Below are 14274 nucleotides of genomic sequence, written 5' to 3' on the forward strand. Positions count from 1 at the left end.
CCATGTTTAGTCTGGACTCTGGGCTGGACTAGTTGACCAGAGTCTTTGGATCTAAGAGCTCTGCTAGGTTTATGTGCTATGAACATAACAGATGTATTCAGTGCCTAAACTGTTCTGTAAACGATTAGAAGGGTTTTAAAATCTATTTTGTGACTGACTGAAAACTAGTGTAAAGATTTTAAAACTGGTGTGATGTGTTCAGATCTCTTAGTCCTGGTTAAAACTCTAGCAGCAGCATTTTGGATGAGCTGCAGATGTTTAATGCTATTTTTAGGAAGTCCTGTTAAAAGACCATTACAGTAATCCAGCCTAATGGAGATGAATGCATGGATTAGTTTCTCTTGGTCTTCCTGGGAAACTAAACTTTTAATTCTGTTGATGTTTCTGAGCTGGTAAAAAGCTTCTTAGTGACAGCTTTGATGTGGCGGCTGAAAGTCAGGTCTGAGTCTATCAACACTCCCAGGTTACGAACTTGGTCAGTGATTTTAAGAGGCCAAGTGTTCAGGTTTTTGCTGACCCTCTTCTCTTTATACCAAACAGCATAATCTCAGTTTTGTATTGATTTAATTGTAGAAAATTCTCCTACATCCAGGTGTTTATTTGCTCCAGACACTGACACAATAAGTCTATTGGACTGCAGTCGACTGGTGACAAAGACACATAAAGTTGTGTATCATCTGCATAACTTTGATAATTAATGCTAAAGTTCTGTAATATTTTACCCAAAGGGAGCATATACAAGTTGAACAGAAGTGGTCCAAGGACTGACCCCTGGGGGACTCCACAAGTCATGACCACTCGCTCAGATTTATAGCTGCTGATTGTCACAAAATAACTCCGGCCTTCTAAATAGGACCTGAACCAGTTAAGGACCACTCCAGAAAGTCCTCTACTTCTCCCTCTTTGTTTTCCTCTCCATCTTCCTCCCCCTATTCCTCTCCCTTCATCAGATGATCTCTGAGTCTGCAAGTAATAAAAAACAATTTCACATGGTAACATTAGCTATTAGCAGTAGCTTGGTACAAAATACATGGAGGGCATGCTTGTAACTTATTGGCAAAAAAAACAAAGACAAAACTGAATTATGTATCGTTCTGTATTGTATCACCTGATGGGACACTCGAACTCCTATGAGATGTTGATATTTTCACATTTATGACTCTCCGCGGCTTCCGTGGTTGTAATAACGCACTGAAACAGTGAAGTTCAAGTAGAGCTCTACTCGGTTGCTTGCATTATTTTAGCGCACCACTAGATGAGAGTAATTCTTAAACACTGGGGCTTTTAAGGAGTCTAGCATGACACAGATCTGCACTTGATGCTTTTGTAATCCACTGTGTAAGAAAGACAATAATTACCACATTAATAAAAGTTAAAATTAAATATTGCAATAATGTGCATGCATGAGGTCTGATGTTGATCATTTTCAGCTGCAGGAACTGTGATGATGTTACAAACATGTTACAATATTCATCATTAAATTAAAAAGTGAAAGCCCTGCCCTGCTCCCTCACCACAGCAAGTGTAACCAACTGATACCAGCTGTCTACAACCAGATGATCAAGATTTATGTGAACACAGCCTGGCAGGTCTTGTTATTGTGGTTTCACTCTAAAGTGTGTAATAGCTGAGTTCATTAGATTTACAAAGAAAAAAAGAAGAACAAACTTTACAGCAAATATAAGCAAAAAAAAAGAGGAGGCTTTAGATTTACTTTTAAAACAAGAAGAAATTTTATTCTATAAATTTGTCCCACTATCTATTCGTGTTCATACATTTACCTTTATCCATATTTATTATATAACTTCCTTTTTATATAAACAAAAAGCATCAACAGAAACAATAAAAAAAATTACAGAAGAAAATTATAATATTTTTTACCCACCATTCAGTTTTTTAAAAGACTTTTTAACAATATTAAAAATAGATAAAAAAAACACACACACACACACATTAAACAGAAGATACAGTAAAACCCAAAACACAATTGATAGAACCGCAGTCTGCTAAGCACCGCTAATAATAATAATAAAAAAAAGAATACTTGTAATAAAGTAAATAGAGGTGAGGAATCATGGCTCACAAGTTAGTAAAATAATTCCAGTTTAGAATGATCCGTTCAGGATTCTCACACCACGACTTGTGTGAGTAAAATCATTATAAAACTTTTTTTCTAATCCAAAAAAAAAGGTAAATAAACTCTACTTATATAACAATTTTAATAGTATTTAGATTATTTAAAGCACTTTCACACAAGAAGCCGCATTCACACTCATACAGCAGTTCCTATCTTGTGATTTTTTGCTAAGGATTTTGGGCTCTAGTGGCCTTTAATTAACAGTAGCTGGACTTGAAAGGGGGTCATAGAGAGCAGGGAATGACCTGCAGCAAAAGGCCCTACGTAGGGACTCAAACCTGAACCCACTGCACTGAAGAGCTGTAGCCGCTGTACTTGGGGCGGCCGTTCAACCAGTTGAGTTAAACGCCGCCCCAACTTGTGATTTTTACCTATCACACACATTCACACACTGATGATATTTTAGAGGTTAACGCAGGGCTCAGTACCTTTCACATGTAGACTTTGAAATCTGGGAGAAACCTTCCAATTTACAGATGGCCACTACACTGCCTTCAAGTCACATTTGAATTTATTCTTACTGGGATGCTTCATTAAACTGATTTCATGCACTCAAAAAACAAAAAATGTAAGACAAATAGTTTGATTGTGAGGTTTAAATATCAAGCCACATGGAAGATGTATTAGCCCAGTTTTCCCAGCATTTTTGATATTTTTCTACATAATTTCAGGCAGTGGTTTTATGATGTCTTTTTAAAGTTCTCCTTTACTTGAAGAATCATTTCATCTCTTCATTAAGCCCAATACACAAGTTTAAATCAAACAAGCACACTTTTTATGATTTGGACACATTATTTTCTGATTGTTCGGAATAACTGTTTTAATACAGAACTACACGCAGTTCATGACTAATGATGAGCAAACTCAGGTCAGTCCACACTACAAACCAGATCCATTCTGAGGTTCAGCTGTACTGGACCATGGGGTGATCCCTCCAGGGCGGCAGGTTGGAGAGTTTCTCCTCAGTGGCTTTTTCGATAGGCCATCCCCAGGCCTTGAAGAACTCACTCAAATTCATCTTCACAGTCTGGGAGAAAGTTTCAGCATACAGGTTCATCTTTCCTTTGTTGTCTTTGGGAAAGTTGCTCATGTCATGGTAGGCAGCAAACACCTTCTTAAAGGCATCCCAGCCAAACTTTCCTTGGAGCTGAGAGACAGAAGGAGACAGGTGAAAGCGATGTAACATCCTAATTCTATAGCTGTAGTCTAAACATGTGTTAAAGAACAGCTGTGCTGGGATCTTGACTATTTTCATGTGTAAAATGATCAGTTACAAGTTTTAAACTGTTTGTTTTCCCTCACACAATATCTGCAGATATTCTCTAATCTTCATACCAGATATTAACATGTTTGGGTGATCTGAACATGGTAGACGGCAGTAAGTACAGACATGAGTGCAACCATGAAGCCCTGAGATGTGATCAAGAAGATTAACCCTTTAGGCAACAGAGTTTTTAAAAAATGGCAGGAAAATTTCCTATCTAATTTTAAATGATGGCATCACAGGTATAAATATATATATATATATATATATATATATATATATATATATATATATATATATATATATACCTGTGGACGGTCTCTCATCCATTCAAGCTCGGGTCCTGAACCATTCTTTAGTCACAAACAAAGAAAATGACATGGTTCGGCAAGTGTTTCCGACCTTTTTATTGAATTATCTTTTAGTTGCATATTTTCTTTCCATCCAGGTTTTCTTGAATATATTAAATATTTCTGTTAATATGTTCCTGTTGATGTCAAGATAAGCTGGCAGCAACTAAAACCCATCTCTAAAGTTATTGGACACAAATAAAGCAAAGTTAACAGAACCTTTGTGTATTAACGCAGACTCCTGCAGAACACAAGCTTATATTCTATGTAGAATTTACTACTGTAATTTCTCTCACCTGCAAATATGTCTCTAGGCAAGTCCAAACATTCCACTTCTCGAGATTCCTGCCTTCCTTAACATACTCGTCTACCCAGTGCTTTCGTTTTTCCAAGGTCATCTCAGGATGTGCCTGCAACATGAACATTTAAATTATGTTTAAAATAATTTTTGATCATAATAAAGTATTAATAAACTCCTCTAATAAATTAATTATTGCTAACAATAACATTATCAAGGTGTCCAACTAATGGCATCATACAATTAGTAGAAAACAGATCTGTCTTAACCTTATAGTTTTCTTTATGATTAGTTGCTGCAGTCCCTGTCATAATTTTTTCTTCTTTGTTATTATTGTATCTAACCCAAATTAATAAGAAGATTGTGTTTAATAGCTTAATAAAATTACTAACTATTAAGAATAATTAGGAAGACTTAAGTATATTTGGATATTTTTCAGGGCTCTTATGAGCTTCCATTTTCATTTAGGTTTGAGTAAAATCTAAATTGTACTAAGGAAGACAGCAGAAAGAAGCAAAAGGGAAAGCAGAAAAAAGAAAGAGGAGACATAAACACCACAGACAGAAGCCATCAACCCTTCACCAAACTGTCACCAGACAACAAACTGCTAGATAAACACACCAAAAAATTTCCTCCAGCTTTTACAGAAAAACAGATTTGCCAGTGATCAAGAGTTCTTAAATATGTATATACTGTATATATATATGCATGTCTGACAAAGCCTTTAGAAACTTAGCTTCTCTGGTTTCTCATCAGGAGAGAAGGAAAAAATACCCACCTTTGCTCTGTTGAGTCCCAGCACCTCTTCATGCACATACACCGACCACAGGTTACATGTTGCCTCAGTTGTGTGTGGTTCGAACTCCCAGCAGATTCTCTGTTGGTTGTGTCCCAGTTCATGAGTTTCTCCCCAGAGACCTTTGGTCTTAGCATCTTGTGGTCTGAACAGCTCGGCTGCTATAGAGGAAGGCATCATAACGGGATAGCCTGAATGCATCCAACCTGGTTAAAAAAAACAAAAACAATCAGTCCTTTTAATCTGTTCTCTCTTTCTTTTTCCTCCGCAAGCAGAGAAACCATGGGCCATGGGCAAGCAGTGACACAGGGCTCTGGTTCCTGCTTGAGATTCATGCAAAGGGGGCTGGTGGGTTGCTGTCCCCTGGGGCCCACGCTGTTTAGAGGTTGTATAAAGGTATTTTTTTTCGATATTTTGTACCTTTGTCTCCCTTTTCTTCTCTTCACTTGTTTTCTTTTCTGTTCCCTCTCTCCCTTCTTAACACATTTAGAGATCAAGAATAATACTTAATGTTGTTGTCATAATGTTGGATAGGACAAGGTTAAAAAAAAACTCTAAACCTCCCTATTTCCATTTCAATACACATGCAGCTTAATGTTCATGACTCAGTGGTAAAAAACAGAGTACCACATTTGAACAATTGGCAGAAAAACTGACTTACCTGCAGAAATCTGCACATCAGCAACAATGCGTTCTTTGCGGTCAAATTTTTGTGGTAAAGCTGCCAGATCTGCAACACCCTTCATGATGTCATTCCAGAGTTTTTCCACCTCGTGAGGGCGCTCCAGATCACGGACAATATGTGAGGGAACTGTGAGGATGATGTTGTCAAACTCTAACTCTGCCCAAGGTGCAGGGGCCGCACGCAGCATGGACCAATCATCAGCCGTCGTCACACCTGAAGGAAAACAAGGGTGGATGTTATGATGAAAACAGACCATTGAAACATTATTCATCAAAAAAGATAAAGCTGGCAGGAATTGGTTACAACATGAACTTCTAATGACATGTACATTTTGTCTTCGTAGGCAAAGATTTGACCATACTATTATGTTTACATTGTAAATTCATTCTAGTGATGAGGATCGTTGTAGGTTAGTCAGTAATGTTTGTATGCATATGCAGCATTTATGGTGACCAACAGTGGCAGAGCAAGACTTTATCAGTGAGGCAAGAGACATATACTAAGAAAGGAAAAGACTGTGTTCTTCTGTCTAACACACACTCACATATCTTGCTGTGATAACTGTGGTAACATTAGTGAGACATGAGAAATTAAACATCTTTATGTTAATAAATTGAATCATCAAGCATTAATATTTTAAACAAGTTAAAAAAAAAAGTCCCTAGGAAGGGTAGTTAGTCATTTTGGTGTGCAGTATGAGGAGTTTGATGTGGTAGCAGGCAGATCCTTGAATCTTCCCACAACAAATTCCTTGGCTAGCTCCATGTTGGGAACAGTTGGGCTCCAGATACTGGGGCTAAGGTCTATCTCTGCCTGTTGTGTGTCCTTTATCTTTATAAAAATTCAGAAATATCTCATTTTCTCTTCATTCTTATATCTTCCTATACAAAATCTGACTGGTTACAGGCTATATTTGTCTACAGGCTATATTTGTTTCATTATGTGACTTACTTTAAAACCAGCTAGCAGCCTTGCTAGACTCCTGTTTAGATTAAACTCAGTCATGTAGCTCTAGCTTAATCAGCACTAAGTAACTTGGATACGGAGGTATTCTTTGAGCATCTTCATAGTTCATTTTCAGCTCCAGTGTGAAAATGTCAATTATCTGAGTAAATGTGTAGTCCTTAAAGATGCACTGTATAAGTTCCTGACCTTAAAACTCCACGTTCCTAACTCGTTTGATGGCACTGTGACATCTTTTATGTGCATTTCTGGAGCTATCAGTCCTGCGAGGTTATGACACTGCACTTAACTTTTTCTTATGGGACGCCATATGATGTTCTAGCTGAGTTTCACATTATGCAACGTGTCACGCTAGCAAGCCAATATCAACACACTGCTCGATTTAAATGTGCTGATTCAGCAAAGAAACATAAGAGGTATTAAAGGAAGAGAGGAAAATAAACAGAGAAAGGAACAGAGCAAGAGATAAGACAAGAGTCAATGTCGGACCGACTTTTACTGGCTGGAGAGATCTCACAGTACAGGTTGGATGCAAGAATATTAATCCTAAATATCATTCAAAACTAGCTGCCCTTCGTCTGCTTGCCACTGCAAAGAAAAGTGAGCTTTCTGGATGTGGTGTTGACAGAATCTTGCAAAGGCTGCATGAGGACTTAGTAATGCTATATGATGGAGTGACAATTCAAACTGGCAATTGGGAACGTGAAACATTTGGAGCAGTAGTTTCCATATGTGGAGATACTTTGGTTCAACATGAGCTTCACAGGTTTAAAGAAGGTGTCTGTTTTGCATATTGTAAATGCAGGCAGTGTGAATGTTTATTGGCAGACATGCAAATTCACTTAGATTAGGATGACTTCGATGAGCGGATATTTGTACGACATGTCTGGCAGTGTTGCAAAATTGAGAAGGCCAACACTGAGTATCTCAGAAACAGCTTTAAAACTACAAATGGTATAAATAGAAGAAGCAAACTAATTGATTTCTTAGCGTTTAACTTGATCTAACAAACACCCCAAGACATGATGAATATGATTTTTGAAGGAATCGCTTCATTAGAAATAAAGTGTGTGTTGAAACACTTAGTTCTTATGGGAGACCTAGACTTAGCTTCAATGCTGCATTAACTGGATTCCCCTACTCTCCAGTTGATATTAGAAGTAAACCAAGCCCTATTGCCTACAGCACATTAGCTTCCAGTTACAATAAGTTGAAACAGTCCTCAGGGCAAATGATTGTTTCTGCCATTTCTGATTGATACAACTAAAGGTACCGAACACTATGCAGTCATTCTTGAACTCATAGAGATAGTTCAAATTTTACTTGCTCCTGTCACTGGTCTACAGACAATTAAGAAGTTAAAAAAAACTCACTGAATAGGACTTCAAGCATATGAAAAAACCTTTTCCCAGATAACAACATCACACCAAAACATTATTTGATTCATGCACCATCCCAAATTAAACTACTAGGACCAATGGTCCGTCATATATGCATGAGATTTGAATCAAAACACCGCTTTTATAAACAATGGGCTTCAAATATACATTTTAAAAATGTTTGCAAGTCTTTAATGAGGCATAGTCAAATTTATGAATGTTATCAAAATGTGGATAGTTTTAATCACCACATTTTTTCAAAGAATGTACATTAGGACCAACATTAGAAATATACATACAAATATGCCATACTTAAAAGAAAAAATGAGAAAAGTTAGACATATGTTCTTAAAAAAAGCCTGATAGTCTTGTGCAAAACTTGCTTGTTAATATGTTTTTCTTTTTAGAAAAACAATAAGAAAAAATGTCCGGCGACAAGGTCAGTTTAATATCTTGAAAATTATTTTGTGCAGTTACATAATCACCAAGCATTTGATTCTCATTACCGTCTCTTATGAGCAGTCACGCACTCACCAGACTTGAAATAAGGGGCTGGTACAGCCACCTGCACAATAACCTCTTCCCCATCCACCTTTATGTCACGTGGAGCCACCAGATAGATGAGCCCACCCCACAGGTTCCACACCTGCATCACCTCAGAGGTTACAGGATATCGCTCACAAACAGAAGGTGGTCTCTTCAAATGTTCATGTATCAGCACATCAGACTGGCAACTGATCTGGATCTAAGAATGACAAAGAATATGAGTTATTCATTTTGACATGGAAAAAATTCCTTTCTTTCATCATAATAATAATCAATCAATCAATCAATCAATAATCATATAAATGACCAATAGTGGTAATCCTTGTACTGTTCCACAGTTCAAAGCTCCTCATGGTGCCAGGGAGGAAGTCTAATTTGCCCCATATTGGTGCAAAGGAAAACAGTTATTCCTTCCTTCCCCTCCAATCTTTTAATATCCTGCCTCGCTTTGATAATTGTGAAGGTTTTGTCTTTTTGTGCTCAAGAGTAAACAACAGGCCACGCAAAGACTGATTTACCTCTGAGGATTCTAGGTTAAGCCACAGAGACTTACTGTCATTACCGACTCTTTGATTTTCAGATTCTAGTCTGGGCTTGACGTAGATCCCTGAATTAGCAGAATATGTACAGGAACATAATAAACACAGTTATTACACTGCAATATATACTGTACCTGCCATCTATTGTTAACAAGCTTTGATGGCATTATCGTGTATGTCTTCATGCCAGGGGGGAGGTACAGACCTGTACTGATCCACTCTTCATTTTCTGTTTCACAAGCAGAACCATAGATGTTGAATTCATTCATGTACATCCAGCAGAAGAGAGTATTATAAAATGTCATACTGTGAGATACCACAGAAATATTTCATAGATTTAATTGAATTTTAAACATTTGCAGGGTCTGACCTGCTGTTTTGGCATTAATCTTGATCCTTTGGTTGTAGCTGACAGGCAGTGATGGGTTATCCTTGATGAAGAAGGGCAGAAGGGCATCCTGGTTTTGGGAAACATTAAAGACTTTGGTTGCCACTTCGAGGAGTAGACGGTCTTTTGGAGTCTTCACAGGGTTCTGTTCACTCACCTTGAAATATAGTAAACATGAACACTTAGAGACCAGATCTCTGTAACTTAAAGTTGTCGGCTGCTTGACATCCAACAGTTTAGGACTGGTTATTACATGAAAAAAATGCTAAAACTTTAGAGGGTAACTGGTAACTTTTGACAGCAAAGACAAGCACAGAACAGACAGAGGTTAACAACTTACTTTCATACATTTGTTTTTATTGGAGCTAGGGCTGCACAACTTTAATGCTTAATGTTTGGTTTTTAGTTTTTAAACTAGTTTTAGTTTAAGTTAGATGCTTTATACTAATTTCTGTTAAAAATAAATTTCATACCTCTCTTGCATTGTAGATTTATCATACAATAAAGTTAATTTATAAAATCTTATGGTTGCCCACCTGTGGTATGCCAAACTTCTTCAGCATGTCAGTGAGGAAGAGGAGCACCTGTCTGTAGAAGAAGCTATTATAAGCTTTCATGCTCAAGAAGTTGCTGCACTCCCTTTGCAGCTTTGGAAGGAGGTCCTCCTCTTGTTTGGTGAGGTCTTTGCCGTCAGTAACGTGATCAGCGAAGCGACGGAGAAGACGACGAAAGTGGAATTGGCTGACCTGGCTCGGCTCAGAGCACTTGTAGGAAACATCATTAAGTGTGTCTGTCAACAAGCTCAAGCCCATTTTGTTCAAGATCTTGTTTCCTGAAACACAGGACATACACAAATCTGACCTGCAACCCTTTCCAGTGCAACATCCTGTTGTAGATTTGCTTTTTATTTGCATGCTTGTGTCTGATAATTGTTCCCCGTGTTTTTACACACAGATAAACTCAGCACACAAAAACAAGCCTATACATTATTATATTACTGTGACAGTGGAGGTACCTTGTGTGTGATAGTGAAATAAAAACCTATCCATGCATCAACCTACCTGAAAAGTCTTGGAATGGGTTTTGCTCTGGGTTTGTTGATGCCCACCACCAAGCATGCCCACCAATGAGCAGGCCTCCCCCCTCTGCCACAAAGTTTTGGATTTCCTCAACATGTTCATCACTGTATGCTGTGCACACATACACACTCAGGTCTGGCCTGAACCTTGTCTTTTCACAATTTAACTCTAGATTGGGTAAAATTATGCCTTCTTGATCAAAACCGATGACTCCATTCCGGCCCTGGTCCAACCAATGAACTGCATTCCTCCAAAATGATGACATTGTCTGAAATTAAAAACAGTTTGATCAGAAAAGGGCTTAGAAAACATTCATTACGTTTAAAATTGTCAATAACAAATTATCTCAAGCTAAAGTCTAGAAAAAGGATATTTAAAGTAACTGTTGGTTCACAAAACATTTTCATGTTTAAAAAACATTATAATAAGTTTGAGCCTTAGATTAATAAACCTCTGTTTGCAGAAGACTTTCATGCGTCACCAAAACGACCCGGCCCAGACCATAATAGCTTCCTGCCAAGAGTGCACGTCCACCCTCAGTGATGCCGATGGGGAAAGCTAGAGGACCGTGGACCAGAGCCTCAGAGCACGCAAGATCTGGATGAAGTTCAAACCCTGAAATCCCTTTCAGCAAGAATTCCAGGTCATCCTCAAAGTTTTTCCCAACACTGTATTAAGGGAAGATGATGGAAACAGAAGCACAGAGAGAAAACTAAACTCAAAGTTAGTGCACATGCATTTTCACTATTGCATTTGATAAATAAGATTATTCACCAAACAGTTTTGTTTCTCAGCAACTTGGTAAAAGAAAGAAAAAAAATTGGGGCATGTCTAAGGTGTACGGTGGTACGTGGAGGGCTTTTCTTTTTAATGCTTTTTAAAATCTGTAAAACACTTTGTGCTACATTTTACTGTATGAAAAGTGCTTAATAAATAAAGTTTGACTGACTGATTGATTGATTGATTGATTGACTGATTGATTGACTGATTGATTGATGGATTGATGGATTGATTGTCATTCAGTCCAACTCCAAATCCAAGACAATTACCAGTTCATAGAAAATATATTTAACTTAATGTCTCCGGTTGCTTGTGACCAGTTTCAGACTGGTTAATGAATAAAAAAGAATGCTAAAACTTTATTGGTAACTTATGACAGCAAAGACAAGCACAGAACAGATGGAGGATAACTACATCTGTATAAGGATGAGCCATGCAACCTATATTTTTCACTAAAATGTTTCTACAAAAATTCTGATTTCACTTCACTGAAGCAAATATTGAAGCTCAAGATCAACGACAAACCACTTGATTCCAATGACTGCATGTAATTTTTATTCTTTACTTTTCCATAACTTTAGGTACCATTGACTTTGAGGGATTCAAATGGCACCAATAACCTTTCACACAATAATAGCATGATGGGTTTAAGCAAAAGGAGGCTGTAGATCGTCTTTATAGCTACCAGGGAGTCTACCAAATTAATCACCATAGGTAGAAATTTATAAAAATATTTTTTATAAAGTTGCTCTAAAACAAGTATAAAATCACAAACACTTTCTGGTTATTTTGTCATGTATGTGCTGAAGATGTCCTGAACCTTACAAATTCTCATTTGTCCATTTATCCCTAATATTTTCTTCTCCCTTCTCCACATGGATAGACTCTACTTTACCACCACCATAAAAATTCTTATTGCTGAGGACAAATTGCTGCAGTAAAGACAGGGGATGCATTTTCTTGTTTCTCTTATGCTGAAGCATTTAGTGTATTGGTAAGATTTGCCCACAAGGTGAAGCATGACATGATAAAAAAAGATGTGAAAAAAAAAAATAAAATTTGTAATGAAAAAGGAAGCACTTACTCTATAAACCTCCAAGAGGATGGGATTTCAGGGTAAATGGGCAGGTTTTCTTTGTTTCCATATTCTGAAGTAAAGTAGATTCCTGCCACCCCTGACACTTTATTCCCTGGAAACTGAAGGATTGTGTTTTTATCAGGGTTGTTTGCAGCCCAGTTCCATGCCTGTCCCCCCATCAGGACTCCTCCTCCTGACTTCAGAAAGGCCACCAGCTCTCTTGGATTTGCACCAACACTGTAGGCATCTGTTACAAAAGCACCAACACCCAGACTTTCACTAAAAGCCTCCATAATGCTGACTTGGAAGACCGATCTGTTGAGTTTATCAGCAACTGCCTGCAGGCTTTTCTGTATCCCCACCGAGGGGTTTCCAGATTCTCCTCCTCTCAGCCAGTTTAAAGCCTTTTCTACCAGAGCAGGAAAGGTAAACAGGTAGCTCTCGTGACTCAAAACCACAATTCTTCCACGGCCATATGAAGAAGCAGCCATCAGAACTTGGCCATAGCTGTTCATTAATAAAGGAAAGGCATTTTCTCCAGTCAGCAGGAGGTTACAGGGAACAGAGGATCCTCTCAGGTCCAGCTCTTTCACACCTGTCATCACAGATCTGTAGGCCTCTTCATGATAAAACTGGGTTGGCTTGTTAGACATGATGAGAGGAATAGATGATCTGAAAGTTGGTCAAAGAGGGTGACTGGTGCAGGGAAGGTGTGCTGGATGAAGATGAATTTCAGCACTTAGGCTTCCTGTCTGTAATAGAATAACATTTTTATAGCTCTAACTCATTTATATATATAGTTATAGCAACATTTAAAGTAAGTTTTATTAGATGAAAGTTGAAAAGTTACTTTTACCTGAGAGTAAATTCAGTCTTCAGCTGAGTTCTATCTGACTGCAGAAGAGGATCGAAGCTAAAGAGGAAATGGGGAGACACTATTTAAAGGAAATGTGAGAAAAGATAAGACCGAGTGTATGAGGAGGGATTACAGACATCAGCCAATGAACAATTGAGAAAGATTTGACAAGATGATACATGATAAACTGCACGTCCTTAGATAAGTTTTTGTCATTTACACACCTGGAGGCACTTGCTTACATAACAGTTGAGGCATTGCCACCATACAAGGCCCTAACTGGTGCGCTCACATGTTCATTGGAGGACAGCTTTAGTGTCAGGTTAGTATTTAAAATCTGCAGTAAACATTCAGCCTTCTTTGTACTACTTAAACCACAGGAACTGAATTGGATGGGCTCACATTCAACAAGGAAGAGTTTTACGCAATAATGATTAATATCAATTCAATTTAATGAAAGATGAGAGAAAATCCCTCAAAGAGACTAAACCTTTCCTCTTTCTCTCTTTGACAAAGCAATCTCAAAAGGTCTTACAGTCACCCAGCTTGAAAAAACTAAGAAATGTTAAACTGAACAATTAAAGCTCCACATAATTTAGATTTTAAATCACAAAATAAGCTGAATAAATCAAAACATTCATGGTTGCCCAAAGATCATCTTATTATCTTGATCAGGAAGTAATTTGTAGTACTCCTAATTCCAATCATTTTACTTTACTCTGTCAAACATACACACCCACCGACACCCACAAAAAAGAAAAGTTTATATACCTGTCTCTAAGTTACATGCAAGATTAAGATACTAATGTTTTATATATGTATAATGATGAATTTATATACAAAATTTCTTATAACAGCATGTAAGGTGGGCACAGCATTCTGCACAGCTGACTGGCACTCATCCATATTGGGACCTTCAGTAGGATTCAAAGTGCATCATTAAATGCAACTTGCAGCTCATTAAATTTAGCTTTACTGTAATTGCACTTCATGTGTTCAGTGTAAACAAAGCAATTTTGACATTATAACCACATAATAAATTTGCATGCTAGCGTATTTGCCTGTGCATGCAATTTACTTGCGTCGATATCAGAAGGTCTCAGCCACCTGACTCACTGTAATCTCAATTCTGTCCG

General features: G+C 37.7%; 1 protein-coding gene across 1 annotated transcript; it reads right to left on the reverse strand.

Moving 5' to 3' along the window:
• Positions 1 to 1773: 1773 nt before the first annotated feature.
• LOC121646679 (TRPM8 channel-associated factor homolog) lies at positions 1774 to 13235 on the reverse strand. Its single transcript, XM_041995818.1, has 12 exons — positions 13139 to 13235; positions 12289 to 13034; positions 10876 to 11092; positions 10407 to 10692; positions 9882 to 10177; positions 9328 to 9502; positions 9092 to 9186; positions 8407 to 8617; positions 5507 to 5743; positions 4828 to 5051; positions 4048 to 4161; positions 1774 to 3284 (listed from the first exon to the last, which is right to left on the reverse strand). The coding sequence occupies exons 2-12, from the start codon at positions 12933 to 12935 to the stop codon at positions 3042 to 3044; spliced, it is 2745 nt and encodes a 914-aa protein (XP_041851752.1). The 5' UTR covers positions 12936 to 13034; positions 13139 to 13235; the 3' UTR covers positions 1774 to 3041.
• Positions 13236 to 14274: the final 1039 nt, after the last annotated feature.

This window comes from Melanotaenia boesemani, chromosome 9, assembly GCF_017639745.1.
Source record: "Melanotaenia boesemani isolate fMelBoe1 chromosome 9, fMelBoe1.pri, whole genome shotgun sequence".
Lineage (NCBI taxonomy): Eukaryota > Metazoa > Chordata > Actinopteri > Atheriniformes > Melanotaeniidae > Melanotaenia > Melanotaenia boesemani.

Coding starts and splice junctions, on each gene's coding strand:
- LOC121646679 (XM_041995818.1), bottom strand. CDS start 12,935: ATGTCTAACAAGCCAACCCAGTTTTATCATGAAGAGGCCTACAGATCT. Junction 5,052..5,506: donor TGATGTGCAGATTTCTGCAG/GTAAGTCAGTTT, acceptor TTTTTTAACCAG/GTTGGATGCATTCAGGCTAT. Junction 3,285..4,047: donor GCCTAGAGACATATTTGCAG/GTGAGAGAAATT, acceptor TCTGTCTCTCAG/CTCCAAGGAAAGTTTGGCTG.